This window comes from Tyto alba, unplaced genomic scaffold, assembly GCF_018691265.1.
Source record: "Tyto alba isolate M040663 unplaced genomic scaffold, T.alba_DEE_v4.0 Super-Scaffold_9, whole genome shotgun sequence".
Lineage (NCBI taxonomy): Eukaryota > Metazoa > Chordata > Aves > Strigiformes > Tytonidae > Tyto > Tyto alba.
This window is the reverse complement of record NW_024881330.1, coordinates 19,381,501-19,403,505: the sequence shown is the minus strand read 5'-3', so window position 1 is coordinate 19,403,505 and position 22,005 is coordinate 19,381,501. Positions and strand designations below refer to the sequence as shown.

The following is a 22,005-nucleotide window of genomic DNA, read 5'->3' as shown; positions in this document are numbered from 1 at the left end:
TAGCTTCAATAAGCATGGGAGATTTATTTCATATGCTACAATTCCTGCCCTTAGTTTTGTTGCTGCAGATGAGGAGTGGAACCAATGGAGAAAACTAATTGCCACTCCTTTCCCTGTCCTTTCCATCTGGATTGCATTGAGTTATGCTCATGTAAGAAAAAAGTAGCTGGTTCATGAATATGATTATTTATTTTCTTTTTCTCTCATCCCCTTATCATAATGCTGGGACTGTGAAGCAGATACTAACACTTCTTAGATATCTGAAGCAAACGTACGACTCAGCCTTTGCTCTGATGTGAAATCTGTCCCAAGCATGCAGCAACAAACTTAAAATATTCTTTCTACAATGTCTCCAAGGTTTTTCAGGAGCCTTTCCCTGGAAAAGAGTTCTGTGTGTGCTGGGGTGCGAATGGAGGAGGTGAACCTGGCAGACCATTAACCTGTTTCTGCAACACTATGAATGTTCAGCTGTTTCGTGTTTTAAACAAATGCTTCAGATCTTTTTATTCCAAAAAGGAAAAAAAAAATGTTTTTTAAGTGTGAAGGATTAATAACTATTCAGTTTCCAAAAGGAAAGTATACCTCCAGCTACAGCACTTTTTCCCTCATTCAAAACCAGGTCTTATCCAGATCTATCAAAAATTCTAAGTGTTTGAGTTTACATACCTAACCTGGTAAACCAGAACCGTACACAAGAAATTTCTAATCCCTGCCCAGAGTACAGTATGAGGTGCATTTCAAAACAGTTAGTAGCTTGCATGGGAGTTGCCATATGCTAGATGGTTGGAAATATTTACTATCTGAACTTAGATCTCATATTCTGGACTTGTCTTATCTTTTTGACTAGTTCCTGATTTTTCTGCCTTTATTTGCCCAGGCTTAAACTGTATTTGTCTTTTAAGATTTTCTTTTTAAGTATTTTTATCAATTAACAAACTATCATGTATTTTCAGCTTGCCTGCCTTACTTAGATTCATAATTGTTTTTGCTAAAATTTTCCCTTTAATTTGCAGATTATATTTTACCTTGCTAATTGAACACCTCTACACAAGAAGGTTAGGTGAAGAAATGAAACTGTCTGGAAAATAAAGCATATTGCACTGGCTAGAGTTCAACGTGCAAAGAGTGTTTTATCACTCAACACATTCAAATTCTAGAATATTCATTCCCTGGTCAAGTTCAGTGTCATTAAATACATCCCCTCAGGTGCAGTTGGCCTACTGGGGCGTCTTCCACAGTTTTGGGGGGTTGGCTGGGAATAATATGAGGAATAGGCAAGCTGGAGAGGGAGCTGAGGATGGGGAGAGCAGCTCCTTCTGCCTGTTCACTTTATGGGTTTGCATTTCACTGGGGTCATTTAATGACCACTTGGTTTTGCCTCACAGACTGGACTTGGGTTGCAGGGTGCCATGTCAAAAGCTGTGGCTTACTGCATCCCAAATAACATCTTCTGCTTCTGAAACAGGCACTTGTGCAACTTTCTGACCTGTTATTGCACCAATACTCTGTTCTCCTGCCTATTACTAGCATCACTAGTGCCTGCAACACAGACCACATCATTCTAGCATGAATCATCTAAAGGACCATTTGTCTCTGGCAAATGTAGCTCTGATCTGAGACTTATGAAAAAATGCAGGCAAGAATAGCGCACTTGATCTTAAGAAACTGGAAAGATAATGTGAACAGAAGCATACTATGAATAAATGAAACTGTCTTGATCCACCAGCTGGAGATAGGTCTGCAGTCTGTGGTGATGTATGTGATAGGGAATGTAAGCAATGATTACTGAAGTACTGAATTGTCATCAGAAAGTGACATTCTTGATAAAGATACTGCATAAATAACACCCATCATTTTTGCACTGAATATTTTGCTTACTCTAGTGTTGAACTCTAAGAACATTAAATAATTGATAATGAAATGTACTAGCTCTGAACCAGACTGAAATCCTGGTGATAGGTGAGGACAAGAGCATTCTCTTTTAATTTTAATTTTTTTTTTTTTTTTGGCTTGTGCATTGTCACATCTGTTCTAATGAAGTCTCCTGCTGGACAGTTGATGGGAGCATTTGCAGCATAATGCAGCCTCCATATTATAATGATGGGCAGTGGCATTTCATTAACTCAGACTGCCAGTTTATCCATTATGATGCTTGTACAAGCAAACTGGATTCATCTCCATATGGAAGGAGGCAGTCTGCATCACAGAGGCCATAATTTGGATGTTGGTTTTAGGCCCTTCTGTGGCAACTACATATCCAGCTTTCACACAAGAGTGTTGGCCGGAAAGTGGGCCAAATTCATCCTGGTGTAATTCCATTATATCAGTATCATTGCCATGGGGAACATGTTGCATTATTCCTACAACAAATCCCTATGAAGGATTTTTGGACAAGCTTTGCTCCTTTATACTGTTAAACTGATTATAGGGTTTGGTTTGACCTACACATTGGGATGGAAGGGTCTTTAGGAAAGGTCTGTGTTTTGATTTAGTGTAACCACTTGCACAATGGGATCTTGCCTCTTGGGTGTGTTTGCAGTACCAATTATATTAACTCTCTAAACTCAGAAGACAGATATTTTCTCAGAATGTATTCCTTCTTTATTTGTTACTGAAGTCTGTTTTCCTATTGATATAAATAGATGTGTTACATGACAGGTTGGTTTTGACCAACTGTAAGCATTTAGCTTCCAGTAATTTGGAAAATTGTGATTCTGTTGGCTCCTAATCAATTCTGTCCTTGTAGCTGTGAGAGAAACACCACACTTGTTTCTTTTGACTTGGATTTTGTTTCTAATATAGGAAAACAGAACACAGGTTTGTGGGGTAGGTTTGTCTACATTTTGACACTGAAAGGCTGTGATTGGCAATTCTTCCATCTGTTATTCAGCAGTTCCTGCCAGGAAGAGAAAACGGGAGGGTTAAACAAGAACTGACAGCAGAAGTAACAAATAACAGGAACTGGAAATAGATTAAACCTGATCTTATTCCTTTAACCTGAAGTCTGCTTCTTACAGAAAGATTTTTTGGGTGTTTATCTACAAAAGAACAATGCAAATATGAAGCCATATGTTTACACATGGTTCAGGGCAGAGGTGTGTCTAATGTACAGGGATAAATGGATAGTATGAGGTATGAATTATTAATATGTGATCTAATTTGTGGTATGGACCCATGATGCATGTCAGTTAATGACCTGAAAAGAATTTTTACCTCTGCACTGAACTGTGTGTTCTTCATTTCTTATAAGAACATATGAGGAGTAAAACACAAAGTTGATCACAAAAAGTCATTTGTAAATCTCAGCTGAAGAATGTAAACTTCTTATTTTAAATTTAAATTAATTTAAACTTCAATTTAAATTAATTTTCTCTTTCCCATTCTTCATTATTTTCCTTCTCATATACTCAGTATGAATAATGACTTGATCTGTCTGTTTAGGGCTTTGTAGTAATAGCTTTTATCACTGCAGAAGCTAACACACATCTCAAAAGCTATGGAGAGATCCCATGGAGCCTGTAAGCCTGTAACTCTGGTAGTTTCTGAAATCATGTTCAAAAGGCCATAAAGATGTTGATAGTTTAGGACAAAAGAGTTATGAGTTCGTGCATGTTGCTTCACTGGACAGCAATTCTTAAGCAGACATGTACATCTTGGAATATTTTTCCATAAATCGACATGGTTGGTTTGCATAATATATTTTGTACCTCAGGCTGAGTGTTACAATGCAGAAATCTGTAACACAGGGCCAGCTGTAAAGAGTGACATAATTAGTTATCTTGTAACTATTTTCAAGCCAACTACCTTTTTTGACTGTGTTGAAAAAATACATTTAGGACAAGTCAATTCACTGCTTGGTTTTTATGGCAATTACAAGAGGCCATTATGAATTCTTTTCCAGGTTCCCCTGAGAAACTGGTTCATGCATTAGATAGTGAAGAATCTTGAACACTTCAGCCATTTCCCAGGATCTATCTCTGCTGCACAGAGTTGGAAATAGAACTGCCTTTCTGAGTCAAGCTGTTGGAAATGAAATGTGTGTATAAGCTTACAGGACTAAAGAGTAATACTACATGCTTTACAAGCACTTTTAGTTTTATTAAAAGCTGTACAAAATTAGGTATAGTTAGAGAAAATCTCACATCTACAGGAGTCTTGCTTTGCTTGATAAGGAAGATGATTTCATTTTTAAGGAGCTGTTACAAAGGCATAGTTTTGTCATAATAGGCATTGTACATAGTTTTAATTAGATTAACATGACTGTGGACTTTAAAAAAGATCTAACATAACTTCAGGCTGTTCTGGGTTCCTTACTCTTTGGGATGTTATAAATCCATCTCACAGATAACTTCTTGGGGGTCTGATACAGACTGGGAGAAACTGATGTTCATACGGGCTGGTGTTTGGCTCACTGTTGTGACATTAAGTAGGATCCCTTGCTTTCCCTCACCCAGCTAAAGGGGTTGCTGATATCTGCAGAGCAGAAACTTAGTGTAAGTAAAATAGATAATAGTGCACAAAAAAACCTTTAAGTAGGGTTTATTCTTAGTCTAGAATTTTTTTGTTACATATAGAAATCCTGTGACAAGGCAGTCTGCAATACTCACCTGCACCAACCTTCCCTCCTGTCTTTCTGTGGGAAGGGGTGTGTATGCTCACGCTTTTCAAGCACACCTGTGAAAGGCACATGGAAAATGGGCTGTGATGTCTCTGTTGCTGACAGTGCCATTGTCTAGCAGAAGCACCAGTCCTATACATCAGGGTCAAGGTTTTGTCAGAAAGGATTCTATTTCATATATCAAAAACAACAAAAAAGTTAATTATAACGGAATTTCTTAGCTTAGACTTTCATAGAAGTTCATCTTCTGAAGGAATGTCTTTAGTCACTGACTGCTCATCACGTCAAGCTCACTATTTACACCAAACTCAAATGTCTCATCAAACTCTTAGGAACAGTGAGTGTGTGGCAGCTCTGCTTTTGTTTGGAGACGTGTGTGTTTTCTAGTATTTGTGTTTAAATAAAAGGCAAACCTGTAATAAATACAGGACTCATTAAAACTCTCAAAAACCTTAATTGACAAGAGGTTATAATTGAAAAATGCATCTCAGTGCTAGAGAGATTGCTGACTCTAGCCCCCCTCTTTAGCAAATGATGTTTTCAAGAACCCAGAGCCCTGGAGACCCCTTGTCTGCAGAGGCGTGACTGCAGTCTGCACTGCTCTGCCCTTTCTGCAGTGAGATGATGTGATAAGAGCATAGACAGTTGAGTACTGGAGGCATCAGCAACAGCTGCCCTAGTGCAGCTCAGATGGTGGGCATCTCAACAGAGTATGTCCTGGTAGAGCAGCGTGTATGCCTGTATACCTCAATGGAGGTTGAGAAGATAATATTGTAGAAAATTATAAAAGCATGTCACTCATTGTCGAAATAATTATAACAAGATGATAATACTCTGTTATGTCAGAAAACAAAAATAAATGAGCATTAACTTGTAAAAGACCTCATAACTTTCTTCTTCCCTTTTTGGTTTTTCTATGCTCACCACAATTTACCAGATTTGCCACACAGCAATCCCACAAGCTGAGAGTTGGTAGCAAAACTCCTGTCCTGGGGGGAAATTTCTCAATTTACATAATTTATACCAGATCAAGGTTTAATGACTTACTAACACCACATAATTAACCACTGAACAGTGAACTATGTATTCAGGACCAATATCGGTAATACAACAGGTAAATCACGATCTCAGACACTTGTAAAATATTAGCAAATACGAATTTCTAAATATCTTTCTATAACTTACCCCCAGAATAGATAAATCCCCCCACAGCTACCAGCAAACCCACTTCTCCTGGTCATGGGACTTCTGTGATGTGCTGGTCTCTGCAACTTGGTACTCCAATGTTTTGCTGGACTATCTCCAGCATGCCCCTGTCTTTCTTGTACTGGGGAGCTCAGCACTGGACCCGCAGATGTGTCTCATCAGGTATGAGCAGAGGAGCAGGACTGCCTCCCTTCACCTGTGGGCGATGCTCTGCCTGATGAAGCCCAGGAGGCTGTTGGCTTTCTTCAAAGTAAGAATGACAAAGAACAATTCTAGTGATGTTAAAAAAGTTCGGGTAGGTTTGGACCACACTTTCTCCAACTAAAAGCTGTCCCTAAGCAGCTACAAATAAGTATACAAGATTTTTCAGAACTGTAGCCTATGCCACTGCATTTTCACTATTATTGCTTCCTGTACTAGGGAACCAAGGTTATTGTGGGCTTGCTCTAAGTGCTGCAGCTACACCCTTTGATGGCAGTTTTTGAAAGTACTTAGCGTTTTAAGCTAAAATGCTGAATTTTCAGCCGGTGTTACCGATGTTCTAACACATGATCCTTTCTGCCAAGTCTGCTGTGGGATGGAAATGGCAGAACAGATGTGAGGACAAGAGGTAGTTTCTTATCTTTAGTGTGACATTCTAAAGATAACACAGTAACATCCTTAATTTGGTATCTTAGTGGTGACTGTGCTATTTTCCAAATCTGTGTTAGTAAGTACATGGTGTAGCTTCATGTTTTAGGGTTGTAATGTCCTGTACTGTTTGTTGCTCAGTATGAATACTCTGCTTCTTCCATCTGTAAGAGCTGAAAGCAGAACTGGCCTTGATCTGCAAAATGATTTGGTAGTCTCAGACCATAATGGGACAGACAACCTTCCTGCATAAACAACATGATTGACAAACACCTATTGGGAGACTTAAAATTTGAAATCAAGAGGTCTGAAAATAGAAGCCGAAGAAGCTATTGGGTAAAGCCTCAGCCGTTTCCCTATGGGCATTTCTAGGAAACTTTATCTCCAGAGCTGGTGAAAGGAGTGAATCAACTGATACATCCCAGAACGTTTCTCCTGTTCTTTTGAGTCCTTCATAAAAAGCACAGGATGCAATAAAAGCAGCCTATCTCTAAAGAGAATCAATCAGCTATCTAACTGCATTTCCTTTCTCAAGCAGAGATCAGATGCTGTACAAGAAAGCACAAAAGACATTACAAAACAGCCTTCCCACAATGAAAGCTTCTTCCTAATTCTCTATAATTAGAATGACTTTTGAATGAGAAACAGCCTGTACAATTTGTGCAAGCCTGAGAGACTTCCTGCTCCAAGGAGCTATGAAATAATAACCTCGAGTGTGCTACATCAAACCTTCCCCTGCAGAATTAATTTTGTCTCCTGGACATCAATAAGAGTTTTGTGATGGAAATTCACAGAGTATCTAGGCAGAGGGGAACACTCTGATAACAAAGTTTGCTCTCTGTGTAAAACAGACCATGAGGCTGACCTATGAATTTTCACACCTAGACAATTTCTGGTGGAGCAAGACACACTCTTTTAGTCTCCAGTGTTTTCCCTTGGCTTCCTTCTGACTCTGGTGACAGCTGCATGTGCTGCATTGGTCCCAAATCCAAACGCTGACTGATGCCAGCTGATAAATCAGAAGTTTTGTGCTGAAATGCTACTCAGTTTGCATCCAGGTTGGAGCCTTTGAAAATTTTGCTTGCTGTATGTATTATGTTTACACCATCATTTATGGGAAATGGGAGGAAAGCACACTGTTGTTCCAAAACAAGTATTATTCAATGTTTATTAAAAGCAGGTTATTTCACCCATTCATATATCCTCAAGGGCAGTTTAAGCCTTCTGTATACATAAATACCTTATGAAATTAAATAATCCACAGTTAATAGGTGGTTTTTCTAAGTGAGTCTGTTGAATTAATGTCAAAGGTAAATAATGATTATACTTACATTGCCCAAAAGAAATATGAAGTAAGAGGTCTGTGATTTTTTTTTTTTAATTTAACCTGCTAGTTGAGTTATATGCATACTATGGCAATGCCATAGTCTAAGTCAGTGAAGTTATATTAAAGAAAAGCTTTGTTTGCTAAGGATCGGGCCACTGGAGAGGTAAGTGGTGGGAATCTTGACTGAAAATACCTTTGATTATTTTAATTTTGTACCCTGATTACTGCATTCAACTAAACATCCAGTCCAACAAGTACTCATTTTTCCTTTGCTACAGAAGATTTTGATGAAGGATTTTTCTAATAATGGGGCAGTGAAGATTATTATTTTTTAAAAAATCTGGCCCAGTTGGAATACCTACTGACTTTAATGAGAGATAGAGAAAGCTTATCTTTCACCATTTTTGCTTTTTCTGATATCCACCAGTGAGCGTACTTGAGCACAAAAACTCCTTACCTACACAAATAAGTCATGGGAATCAAAACACATAGAAAAGTCATAGTTGAAACTAAGTGTGCAAGTTACTTATATGCTACAAAGGCTCTATTAGCTTCTGCAACTTCTAGAGCAACTGCAGAGGATGCTCTATATTATGGCATCTATTTCATGACTATTTTATACCTTGCTGAAGATCTTGCATCTGCTTAATGCTTTCACCTATCTCCTGATCCCCACCATGTATCTGGTAGCCCTCTGCTTCTCTTCAAATGAAGAAATTCTACCCCCTCAGGGTCTAGTAACCTCTTTTTTATGCAAATGGAGTAGAAGATAGGGATAAGAAAGGGAGTCAAGATGAACCTCGTTATAGGAATGTTATACTAAATTTATTCAACATTTCACTTCCTCAGATTTCCCTTTTCAGTTTTTCTCAATGTCTTTGACTTTTGTTCTTCCAATGCAAATACAAATCTTATAGATCTTTAAAATTCAAAACACTGTGGCAGTTTTCACTAATACTTTATTATTATACATTATCAAGGACATAAGATTCATAGACAAGTGTTTGCATCGCTGTTTTACTTTGATGGACCCATTATTTCCCCTCTCACCTGTCACAATCCAGCTCTGGAAGCAGGTTTCAGAGCTCCTTAAGAGAATCAATATTATGAATTCTGTCTTTTGTATACGATAGTTACCTCAGTCTGTCCAAGCAAGTAAAACTCCAGATGGAAAAGCAAATACACTATGTGGTGAATAATAAAAAAAGAGATGATTAATACTACATTTTTTAACTAGTCCATTTGCTATACAAGGCTAAATAAATTAAAAGTCAAAACCAAAAATCATCTGCTCCACTGCTCCTTGTACTTGCTCTCTCTCTGCTTTTTAACCGTAACATGTCCATGACACTGCGTGCATATATGTCTCGCAAATTAACATTAATATTTGAATCGCTGGATGAGTTCTTCGTGAGCTTCTTTAAAGCTTCACGCTGCCGAAGAGCAGCTTCTTTTATCTTCAGTGTAAAGTAACAGGCAGAAAAACGGTCATTTATAATAGCTATTGGCAAAGCCAAAACCAGTATTCCGGATAGTATACACATAAAGGCCACTACCTTACCAATGGTAGTGTCTGGTCTAATGTCACCATAACCAACAGTTGTCATGGAAGTTGTTGCCCACCACCAAGCCCCAGGTACACTTGTGAAAGTCGTGCCTGGCACACCTTGCTCAACAAAATACTCCACAGTGGAAAATATAGAGATTCCTACAGAGAGGAAAAGCAGCAGAAGACCAACCTCCTCGTAGCACTGTGCGATAGTCATCCCAAGAGACCGCAAGCCTGAAAGGTAAGAAATGCTGTCAGTAGGTTGATTCACACAGCTGCCATTGTAACTTCGCAAAACATCTCTTATTTAAAAGCTGATTGCCTTATATTTTTCTTTGACTGCTAGTGGACATGTCTTTAGAAAAAGGGGTGCTGCTCTCAACACTACTGGGAAAATGTGATTTAAAGTAATAGGGTAAAAAGTTAGACTGAGCCACTAACATCATCTGTAACACAGAGCATAGAAATTCTTCTCATTACTTACTGTTTAAACTACATATGCATATAATTGAGAAAAACTAACCAATCTTGATTTAGTAATTGGCTATTATAGAAGATCTAGCCCAGTTTTTAATTAGTTATCTAAATAACCATTTAAAAGCACACTAAAAACACCTGCTCCCTACTTTGAGTCTGAATGTGCCAAGCTCCTGTTTTCTAGTCATTGTCATGTTTTATTCTTGGACTTAGCAACCCTCAGTTACCAAATTCATGTTCCCAGGTGGGTGCTTAGAGCCAAGTTCAGTCACTCAGTAACTTCTTTGCTAAGGACTGTTTTCAATCCTTTCATAGTTCTCACAGCCTCTCTTCAGCCCCTTTTTCCCCCCAAAACCTATCAATATGTTTATCTGTCGACATCAAAACAAATACAGTATTCCAGCAGCAGCTGCACTTGTGTCAAAACGAGAGAGAGCAAAGCCTCCTGATGCAAACATGGTATTCTGTTACTTCAATGATGTATTGCATCAGTCAGTCCCCCTGCACATAAGCTGCACAAGGAGTCTGTGTGCAGCCCACCACTCTCCATAACCCACCCCCTTCCTGTTAGAGCTGCTGCTTCATGGCTAGACTGCCCAGCAAATCAAGCAGGTAAGTAAATCAAATAATAGTGCAATGGATAAGTGTTGCACACATAAAAAAAGAAGGAAAATAACAGGGTACCAACTTGGCTGAGACACATGGGAGAATGAAATTATCTTATGAATTACCCTTCATAGGGTACACTTCTAACTAAACTAGTGTTTGCAAAATAGCTTATTGGAGCTCTGCCTCTGCTTGCAGACTTCATAGTCTCATTAGCGTAATAAGCAATTAGATTTGCTTTTCTTTCCACAATCTCAAACTACAAGACGTTAAAATTTCTTCTTGCCTTTGGCTCTTTCTTTTCCTCTTCATGTCTAATGGGTTTTAAAGTTTTTGTTTACGTACAGTAAACAGTGGAAGTACACATTAGAGTTTGCAGGGAATGTTTCCTTTTTCAATGTTTTTTTTCTACCAACTTCAGTTAAGGACTTGCCTGTATCCAGTTTTTACATTACCATAAATATGATCTGTTGGTTAGAATGTTTATTATAATGATACAGTTTAAACCTGCAACACTAGGGGAATAAGATGTATCAGTGTAATCTTTTCGCTGTTAATATGGCCACCTCCACATTTTGAAAATGCACTAATATCAGCAGTACAACAGCTGTGTGATCAACTGCAAGGATCCAAATCCAACTCTCATCTTCCAAGGAAGTTACTATCATTGATTGACCTGTAAAGGTTCCTACTGAACAAGGCAGAAGAGTAAGTCCTTTCAGATGACCTAGGAAGAAGGTATTCCAATTTAAAATTACCTCTGTAGCAGTTTTCAAAGCATAAAACCCAGGGTTTGCGCCTTATGATGGTTCCTGAGAATACTATAGCTAAAAACCAGTGCAACTCTCACATAAACCAGGTCAAAATAAGGAGAGACAGGGCAGTGACTGCTAACTCTTTGTATCATATTGATCACACCTTCAGTAAAATATTTTTCCTATGGTTAATTATTCTGACTCTTCATGAGACGGATTTTTTTTTATTATTCTCAGTTTTATTATCCTCATCTAAATGCTACATATCTTCATGTCTTCAGATGAAGTCAGGAGACATTTTTAGACAAATCTATGATTCAGTCAAGTTAGCAGAGTCCACAGCTCATTCTAAGTGGGAATCACTGTACTCAAAAGAATCATGTATTCTGCTGTATTATTTTGTAACGTTTCAAAATGTCTCTGAGCCCTAGCACACAGACAAACCAGGGCTGTTCCAGCACAGACACCTCAGCAAGTCTTGTGACTTTGCATGAGAACCCCTTCCCAGGAGCTGTAACAGCTTGACCACTCTTGCTGGAAGGTGCTAAGGTGCTGTAACAAAGCTGGTGTGGGGCAGGAGAGCAGCTCCAGCCCTGGGGCCAGCAGGGAGAAGGGGAAATGTTTCTTCCATGCAGGTCAAGTTCCATCTCTCTATCACCCAAAGAGACTTAGCAATACAAGCTGATGTTTGGGAGCTTCAGTTTACACACAACATTTAGATCATCCTAAATTTTTGGCACTAAGAGTGCTGAAGTTTCACTTTTTCATGTCTACAGAGGCATCTTGTCCTGATATAGGCTACAGCCATCTCTCAAACATATGATGATTACCATTACAAGATGCTCAAATACTACTTCTCCTCAAGGAGTCAATCTCTGAGTGCTTCCCAGAGAAGGGCCAGAAAGGCTTCACACAAAACATGGCCCCAGGAGGAAGGCAACAGCTGAGGAGCATCAGAGAATGTGAGAAACGCAGGTTCAGGTCTCACCTGTCCTTGAAGCCACTTCGGTATCTCACAGAGTGGTCTCACCCTCTAGCTATACATTTTCTGGAGAGGTACTACTGGTTTCTCAGTTATTCTTTGATGAAGTATAGTACTTTGCATAAATAATTACATACTCACACCAGTCTAGCCCAGGTGTTTCCAGGCATCACATCCCTCCTATTACCTGCGTTCAGCTTTCAAAGAGCCAAAAATGCTTCTTTCATTTCTTTCTCTATCCCTTCCCCACAAAAAGGGTTAAGTTGCCATTTCTTCAAAGTGAAGAAAAGAATGGATACGTTTTTTCCCCACTCATTTCTGCCCCCCACAGCAGAGCCAGACTGCTGCTGTGATTCCAGCTTTGCTATGGGTCTGCACAGTATTACAGAGGTGTTCTCCTTGTGATTATGAACACTCCTACTTGGTGAAAGTGGAGTTGCTGCCCTGCATCCACGAATTTTCCCATCTCTTTTCTCATCTTGCACTCCCCTTGCCACACAAAACAGGTGACCAGTGCATGAAGCTTTGTCTGGTCTGACAGTGCAGGAGCCAGAGAAAAGCTTTGCTGGGAGTTAGCTTTAAGCTGCCAGATCCAAGTCAAGAGAGCAGAAGAGTTGAGAGAGCCACCCCTAAACACTAGGATTTAACAGGACTGCCTAGGTATGTGCAAGGATGGTCTCTGTGTGTGGTACTTACAGGGTTCATCTTACGTTAGCAGCTGTTGTCAAGGATGTGGTTAGAACCAAGTTAGCAAAACTCTCTCTTCTGCTACATACCTCTAGTGGTCAGAAACAGGGCCTCAGATCTGCTACTGTATGCTTCTATTTTGATTTATTAGGGCTATGTTTCATCTTAGTAGAAGCATCTCTTCTGACCAAGGATCAAAACATTGGCTTTCTACATTTAAACTATACAGATTTGATTTAGTGTTCTGGGGCAAAGTGGGCAGCAACTGAACTACCAAAGAAGCAAGCACAGTGATGGTAATGCTGCTCTGGATCGTTTAAATAGATAAGTATGTCACTGCTTGTATGTTAAAACTGGTACTTTGGTTCCAGTAGAAAGATATGTCACTTCCAGATTAGGAGAGTAGGTTTTTATATAATTAATTCACTTCTACCTAACATGGAATTACTAAACTCATTATTAATGGTACTCAATATTGTGATATAAACTGTGGTAATATTTTAATTAAGAATAAATAGACACAAAAATTTAGACCATCCCTGAAGGTTAATATACCTGAAGTTAACAGTTATTATACAAACATCTGAAACATTTGGTTTCAAGTTGATAGAAAGAGCCATAGAACTGAGTTTCATGCATTCATTCTCTAGCAGTAAACTGGAAACTTCATAACTGGAATCAACATACTTTTGGATCACTATTTTGTTACTCAGCATGAAAGTGCCTTGATGAGTTCAAATCTTTTTCTTACTTTTAAAATACAGTTAGAGAGGAATGCATTCACATTACAGCTATCAGAAGTGGGTAGCAGCCTTTCTTGCAAACACCGCCCCCCTTCAACTCTGAAAAATTTATAATGAAGCAAAACAAACTCATTGACTGACTGAATCATTACAAGCTTCCTTTTGACTGCTTTCTAAGGGACAGTTATGCATCAGTACAGGCATAATCTAGGGTAGGCTAGTAAAATACTCCCTGAACCACTATGATTATGCTCGGTACTGTTACAGCTACTCCCTGCCATTGGTAGGTAGGTTCACTGCCCTTCAGTGGCAAATAAAATAGAGACACACGTTTTGCTGCTGAGAGCACACTGTGGTGTCTGCTGAATTGAGGCCAGTTCACGAAGAGGGTGAAGATGGCTCTCCAAAAAAGGGAGGGGCATCAACCCATTCCTGCTTCATAGCAGGAAATCCTGGAAGGGTGTGTTGAATGCCATGTAAGAACGATCATTATCATCTTCAGAACAGGCTAATATTGAAGGACAGAGACCATGACTTACTATTAGGATCTAATTTTTCAAAGCTCCAAGTGTTGGCTGAATATTTCTATTGTCAAATTCAGTGCCATATTCAGCACTGATTTAAGTGTGAACATAGATAAATCATTTTGAAAATGCCAGGCAGTGGACAACATCATAGCATGAAGAGGGTGTGGTGGGAGTACAGCTTTTATTCATTCATATAGCCAGGCATGCACATGTCATGAAATAGTAAAAAAAAAAATGGGGTAAATGCGAGGAGAAACTCAACACCTTCCAATCATTTCCAGCTTTCTCTGATAAATTCCCACTGGAAAATGTTACCTCTTATGTCTTCCTTTCACCACTCAGAAAGAGTGAACAGAAATGTTCTCAGAAATTAATTTCATCTTCCATCCTACACCCGATTGCTGCTCATCCGTCTGTCTGCTGAACTGTCAGGGACACTCGGACACGAAGGGCCCCACACCAACGGGTGAACGCTGACTGAACCTGACACTGCTGCTCTGTGCTGCACCTAGGTCCAGCTCAGTAAGCAGCCCCCAGCTGCACTCCGAATGCCACACAGGTACCAGTGTGTTTAACAGGGCCAGGGAGCCCCTCAACCCACTGCCTGGTAAGCTTCAGTTTCAACAATTTTTCTGAAACATTCTCTACTGTGGTTGTTTTCAGGATCTATGATGTAGACAAAACCATTATGTATTTCTTTGTATATACTTTTTAACAAAACGTATTGTGACTGGTAATTGCAAGCTATCATTAGCAAGCCTTTGATAATACAAAAAGCGTGGGTCAGTGATCTCTGCTTCTTCCCTTGCTTTATCCCTAATAAAATCGACTCAAGTACACATTTGTAAATTCATGACATTGTGAATGACTGCTGCATGACTTACAGCATGCAACTTTGGGGCCTTTTTTTGTAAATGTTCTATTCAAACAATATACACCGGCTTTATGTAAAGCTAAAATTTATAAGAGAAGGCCCTTGCCACTCAGTTATTTATGTCCAAAAGTAAGATTTTCACAAGCCATTACTGCTAACAGATTGGGTAAAAAAAGTTATGCAGAAATGTGCACAAATTGAAGGACTATGTCCAGGGACAACTGTTGCAAGCAGCAAAACCAAGAAATACCACTGCCATGGCCGAAAGTACCTGTTGAATGTCTTCCCAGCTTCAGCATCCGCAGGGCTCTGAGCAGTCTCAGCACCTGGACAATGCGCCCTACGTTCTCCAGTTCTTGGGAGCTCTCCCCACCACACAGACTCTCCACCAGCAGGGTTATGTAGAAAGGTAAAATAGCAAGGAGGTCGATGATGTTTGCCACACTCCTTAGGAAGCGACACCGATCCCGTGCACACAAGAACCTCAGAACAAACTCCACAGTGAACCATGCAATGCACATGTACTCTAGGGCATCCAGTAGCGGTGGTGCCAGCCAGCTTAGCTCTACTGAAATCAAAGCCATGTTGGCAATAGACACAACAACAAAAGCCATGGACAGGGTGCCGAAAGTCCTGGCTGCTGCAGAGGAGCCAGGCTTTTCCAAAACTTCCCAAAGTTTCTGTCTGACACTGGGACAGAGGCTACCAGAGAAGTCCTCTTCTTCATCTTGGGCATCCAGTTCTTCTGCATCTTTCTTGATGTCTAAGGCTTCACTCAGCTCTTTCCTCCTGAAGTACCTGCCCAGGAACACCCCCCAAAGAAATTTTTAATACCAATATGCATATGTTTTTCTTATCCTCTACCATATGAGGCATAAAAGCATAGCTTATGTGAGCTCAGAAAACCCTGATGTCAAGCATATGGTTGAAGATTTTATTAATTGAGAGCCTGCAGCACGTTTCCACTGACCTGATATTTCTATTCCTCCATTTCACATCAGTCACAGTTTGTATGTGCAGAGTAATTTTATTCTGATACTGTGTTATTTATATTGATCATGTTGACTGCAGTAGGATCTGTTGCATGAATAACATGCATTCTTGTAAGCAATGCTGGCACAACCAGACCCTCTGTTTCTAAATTGTCCTCAATTTTATTAATTTTATTACATTTTTGTTATATTGATGGGTTTCTGCAATATTAAAAGGTAAGGCATAATATAGGTCATGTAGTTCATGAATGAAGTTCTGATTAATACACACTAAGATGACAAGTTATCTATCTTTCTTTAAATATATGGGTCCTCACACAACAAAGTGCACAAGCATTTGTTCTGAGTCAAACTTAGATTGTAAATGCATAGCTAAGTGTTTTGTTAGAGCAAGAGTATATTTCCAGAACAATTTAATGAAACAAAAACATTTGCAAAGTACACTAAAAAAACAATTTTCTTTCATATCTGTATTTCTTGACTGCTGCAAATCTCAAGCCTTAGACAAAGGGGCTATGCAATTTGGCCTTCATTTGATACAGTTAGTTACTCCTGCATATGCCAAAGAGATCTGCAGCTCCTTGAACCACCAAAGAAGGAGGAGCTTTCAGTTACACCTACCAGGGAAGGAAGAAAAGGATTAAAACCAGGGTCCAGCTCTCAGCTGGAGAACTGGACCGTGCTAAGGTAAGATAACTTCAGTGTCCTTTTGGGGTGGTGTTGTTTGCTTGTTTCTAATAATTGTGATATAAGCCCTTTAGACAACTTACAGTCACGCTCTTTGGAGAATTCATTTTTTTCAGTACTAACAAACAAACCGGTAACACTAAAAATGGTGGGAAAAAATATGATTAACTGCAAATAGAATCAACAGAAACGTCTTGGGGGTGGTTCAGTTGAAACCCACCTCATTCCTAAGCTGCCTGTTACAACTTGTCTCCAATGAGCCATGTTCCTGATGTTGCTGCCTCCTCCCTGTATGCTGCTACACCCATGTGTGATGCTTCCCATCATGGATCCTCCTGGAGCCATGCCACCCACACTCAGCCTGGCAGGTGACCACCCAGCTTCTGCCTCTCCAGCTTGGATCCGGAGATCCTCCAGCATGGAAAGTGCAGGGTGGGGAGGCTCCAAACCCTTCTAGAACTATGCCTGACTCCGCATCCAACCCCTCTAACTAGGATAACCCCAAGCTGGATGACTGAGGGGACATCTCTCCTTTCATCATCTTTTTCATCTCTGACATTTTTCATGGCCAGTCCAAAGACAGAGCAGTACAATCCAGACCCTGCTCCTGTTTAGGGTCTCACTATCTTGACCCCTCCGCCAAACTGTCCCTCAGCAAAGGTCAACAGTGACCTCACCTAACACATCTCTTCCCATTTTTTACACCCATCCACCTCTAAAGCAGCATTCAGGGCTGAACTCGCCAAGCCCTGAGCACACTTTTTCTCAATGCTCTGCCGCCTCACCTAACCCCACTGCTAGCTCTCTCACCTGAGCATCCCTGCATGCAAGCCAATGCTGAGCTCACCCAGCCCATGATGTTGTGTGTCACATCTTCCCGCAACTCACCGGTCTCTGCAGCAGGAATCGATGCTGAGCTCATCCAAACCCCAGTATTGGATCTCTTGCAGAAAGGAGAGTGCACAAAGCTGCTCCATCACATGCAGCCTCCCTGTCTGGTAGTAATTCAGGATGTAGTGAAACGCCTGTGAGCTCCGGTCAAAGAAATACTCATTTTCCACGAGGTTGGCATCGTCGCAAAGCTCAAGGAGGCCAGAGGCCACATCCCGGGCAGCAGAGACCACTACAGCCAGTTTGCCAAGACGGGTGTCAGGGTAGCAAGACAAAGTTTGCTGGGACATCACAAAGCGGCTGCCTCCTACGTTGATAGTAAAGCAGTCCAAGGAGGGAATGACCTTCTGGAGCAGGGGCCCCTGCTCTTCCTCACTGGAGAAAACACTGGAGTCCAGGGAGCCCAGGGACGTGCTACTCCCTGGTTCCTCCAGGGATGCTTGGGAAGAAAGAGACATGCAGCAGGGAGGCGACTTCATCCTGTAGCTGCCAGCAGCAGCCCACACTCTCCTGGATCGAAAACACAACAAAGCTGCAGAGGAGACGGCCGCGCCAGGGGGGTGGCCGGGCCAGCCGAGAAACGTACCGCTTTGCTTTGGCTACCGCCCCAGGGACACCTCACCGTCCCCACCTCCTCCGAGCGACGCCTCCATCCGAGACGGAGGTCCGGCAGGGTGTGGAGCAGCCCGGCAGTGCCTACACCTGTGGGGGTTACAGGAGGAGCAGCGGTACCTGAGACGGCTTCACCTCGGGCTGTCCGCGCCGGCACCGCCCGCCCGCCGCGGCCCCTCCGCTCCCGCGCTCGGCTCACACCGCCGGGTCCGAGGCGGGAGGAAACCGACCGGGACAACGCAGCGCGCCACGCCGGCTTCAGCGGGGGCTCCGAGCAGCCGGGGGCCGCCCCGACAGCAGCCCGAGGGGGCTGCGCCCCCGCCCGCCCCGGCCCCGCTGCCCCCCTCGGACCAGGGGTCTGGGGGGCGGCTGCCTCCCCCCCGCGGCCAGCCCGGCCGCCCCGCCTTTACCTGCCCGCCGTCCCCTCGCAGGCAGCTTCCGCCCCGCTCCCCCGGCTCCAAACTTCTGGGCAGCGCCGGCGCGTCTCCATGCCGGGTCATGTGCTGCGAGGGGCAGGCGGGGGCTGCGCGGATGCGGGGCGGGCCGGCCCGGGCCACCGCCCCCCCCCCCCCCCCCCCCCCCCCCCCCCCCACCGCCGGGCCCCGGGGGGTCCCGCTGCTGCCGGCCCGGCGCCCCGCCACCCTCCGGGGGCTTCCTCCGGGGGCAAACCGGACTTGCAAACTTCTCCAAGAGAGTTCACGGGGAGATTTTGAAGCCTCTCACACACACCCCCCCCTCCGCTTTAACACACGTAAAACCAAGAGTGTTTCTAAATACATAATGTATCCCCACTTGTGCTACTCCCACGACCACAAGTCTGAAGTCACTCAAGTAAAAACAGTCATTGTAAAGGCCAGTCGATGTACGTGAATGAGCCTATTTTAACTTAGCTGCAGTCAACTTGTTTTCAAAAAAAACCCTCTAGAACATCATTGGTCCGGTCCTGTGCAGACTTTGTAGCTCCCCAGTTAAACAGTGCAAGCGTTAGGTTCACCCTCCTTACTGCGCTTCTTCTCCTATGAAACAGTTATTTCTGGAAAATTTAAAATACTTGCTTTTGCAAATTTGCGTTTCCTGGCGCCTCTTACTCCTGCCTGCGTTGGGGTGGAGCCTGCCAGGATGGGAAACTCCGCAGCATGCAAAATGTGGCTTTGTGTGTTGTACCACCAGCCTTTGATCCCCCATCACTTGTTGCATACAACTGCATCCAGTTACGTACTTTTCTAACATTTTTTTCTCAGAGCTCTCATAACAGTTAGTCTTGGATACCAATAATCTTCTGTGTTTTACATGAAGATTAGCTGAACATTTACAGTAATGCAGTGTTGTAACACCCGCAGCAATCTCTCGGCTCAGCACTTGCTGGCGTAGAAATCTGCTCCGGTGACTCTTGGCAAAAGTGTTCACCGATCAGAGAGAGTCTGGAGGAGAACAGCAAGGGTGGGGTTTGGCAGTTACACCCCAAGAAGAAAAGATAGAGTGTCATAGCTATGGTGGAGGGGAATGGGCATTGTGACAGTATTCAGATACGTAAAAGGCTGCTCACAAAGATGAGGGGTGTCATTCTGTTCTCCTTGGCCACATTGGACAGGTGTGGAAGTAACAGGGTTGAATGACGGGGAGGACGTTCAGGGTAGCCATTAAGAGGGTTTTGGTGAAGCAGCGGAGGAGGTCATCTGGGACACTGGTCTCTCTCACTGGTCATCAAAGAACTGACTGGGCAGGGATTTGTCAGCTATAGCAGAGGTGTGGTTCTCCCTTTCCTGAGGCAGGCTGGAAGGGTTAGACAACCTCCTGAGACCCCTTCCAGCTCTATAATTCTGTATTTCAAGTGCGTCATAAAGAAAAATAATTACTTATTTGCATAGGCATTCTACTTCTTATTGTTTAAAACAATCAAATTGAAAAATAATTAAAGTGAGCAATCACTAGTTTCCATTGAAACTATCAGCAACTGCTACTATGCAGCCAGCTTTCAGGTATAGCCCATTTTCAGTCCAGGATTGCCGTTCAGTACAGTCCCTCTGATGGATGGCACTTATGCCAGCACTTAATTAAAAGTAATAATTAAAAAATTCATTAAGACCATCAATAAGACCAATTCATTAAAACCACCAAAGAAAAGTAACTACATCAGAACAGCAAGATGCCTTACTGAGTGTAATAGACCCATAATTGTTCAGTCATTAAACTACTTACTCAACCTCTTCTCAGACTCCTGAGTAGTCATTCTTTCTATCAGCTGGAAAGACTTTTTCAGGCATAGTTTCTCCATTAGAAGGAAAACACTCTACTCCCTATGATTCAAGGGATGGATGCTTCCCCTGTTGGTCCAGATCCACTGGTATTTTTAAGAACCTGACTAAAAGTTTTGATTTTTTTCTATTCAAAGTGAGTATCTAATTCACAGCATAATTAAAACTGGAGATCATTTGTTCTTAAAATACTCTGATGACCATTTTCAGCACATGTATAAGACTTTGAGAGACCAGGTTCAATTTTCTGTTTACCTGTGTCCTTTACGGAATAGTGACTGTATACAGGTATATTTATGTCACTTCAAAGTTAATTTTTTATCTGATTATCAACTGTTCAAACTGTAGTGTTTTCTTCAAGGTGCTAGAGGAAAGCCATGTGTTAAGGTTATGTTTTCTATTAGTTTTATGCACTTAGTATGCATTTTTCAAGCTCACTTGTCACTGCAGGAAAGTGACATCACCAATAAATTTCCATAGTGACTATAACTTCCATGATGTCATTTCATATCATCACAATTAGACAGGAGATCTGGGTACAGTATAACATCTTATTTCTGAGATCTGGCTCTCTGCTAGTTGTAAATTCAGATTTTCACTTAAAAAAGAACTTTCAGAAAACTGTTCAGAAAATTATTTTCAAATGTACCAATAAAATAAAGCTGGAACATGTGAAGGAAATGAGAAAAATGTTTTATGTGTAGAAAGGCTCAAAAATAGAGGATTTATTTTTCTACCACTAGAGACACAAGAAACAGGGACTACTGACTCATTTTTCATTTTCTGGGGAACTCTTAAAGGATCAGCTATTCGTTGTTGCATTTGTACATGAGGAACCAAAGCAATGACTTTCATCATTTTATCATTCCCTTAGCAAACCTGCTCAGGCAACCATATTATGCCACTGGAGTAGTGTCAAAAACTAAGAAATGCAACAGTAGAGAGTCATTTGGTCTTACTCACTCTGCCAGTGAAGTGCTGCTGCTGAAGTGAACCTGCATGGTTCAGAGATGTGGTTCAGACTGAAGGGCTTATACAGTACTGCTTTGTCATGTCAGGAATATCTGTAGCAACTGAATGGTAGTGACATCTGTCTGAACTACTGTCTTTACCAATGCTACAGCTGATATTTTCCCGGTATGATACCATTGACTGAAAAAACAGATTTCATTATTTCAAGAGACAGTACAAAAAGATTTTTGCTAGAATGCTGAAATTTGAGTTGCAACCTAGTATGTCTGTTGTGGGAGTTGAAAAATTTGCTTCAGCAGAAAGCCAGCTGTTACAAAAAACCTCTTTTATAATATATTTTCCTGATCTTCTGTACTCCTCATGTTGAAAGCTGTGATTTTATGGCAATTGTGTATTCACTTTTTCCAGCTGGAATATTGTGATATACAGGAAAAAGCCAGGATGTACAGGTCCTAAAATTTGTCCTTATCTTCCTAAATAGCTTTGATTCTCTTTTCACAGGAATAGTACTTCACAATCAACTGATTGTAAGTTACTGGGATTTCTGACACATCATATTTCCAAATTTTTAAAGTGTTTTGATCTCATATGTTAGTCTGTATTTGGAATGTAAAA

The 22,005-nt window shown here is 41.5% G+C and overlaps 1 protein-coding gene across 3 annotated transcripts; it reads right to left on the bottom strand.

The window, feature by feature from the left end:
- Nucleotides 1-8,723: 8,723 nt before the first annotated feature.
- On the bottom strand, nt 8,724-18,658 carry KCNV1 (potassium voltage-gated channel modifier subfamily V member 1). Of its 3 annotated transcripts, XM_032988411.2 has the most exons (5): nt 18,574-18,658; nt 18,138-18,253; nt 17,549-18,061; nt 15,253-15,779; nt 8,724-9,564 (listed from the first exon to the last, which is right to left on the bottom strand). In XM_032988411.2, exons 3-5 carry the CDS (start codon nt 18,028-18,030, stop codon nt 9,053-9,055), a joined length of 1,521 nt encoding a protein of 506 aa, XP_032844302.1. In that variant the 5' UTR covers nt 18,031-18,061; nt 18,138-18,253; nt 18,574-18,658; the 3' UTR covers nt 8,724-9,052. The 3 variants fall into 3 exon arrangements, with proteins under 3 accessions (XP_032844302.1, XP_032844285.1, XP_042641915.1); XM_032988394.2 differs by having other exon boundaries at nt 17,549-18,253; XM_042785981.1 differs by lacking the exon at nt 18,138-18,253 and having other exon boundaries at nt 18,574-18,653.
- Between the last annotated feature and the right edge of the window lie 3,347 nt (nt 18,659-22,005).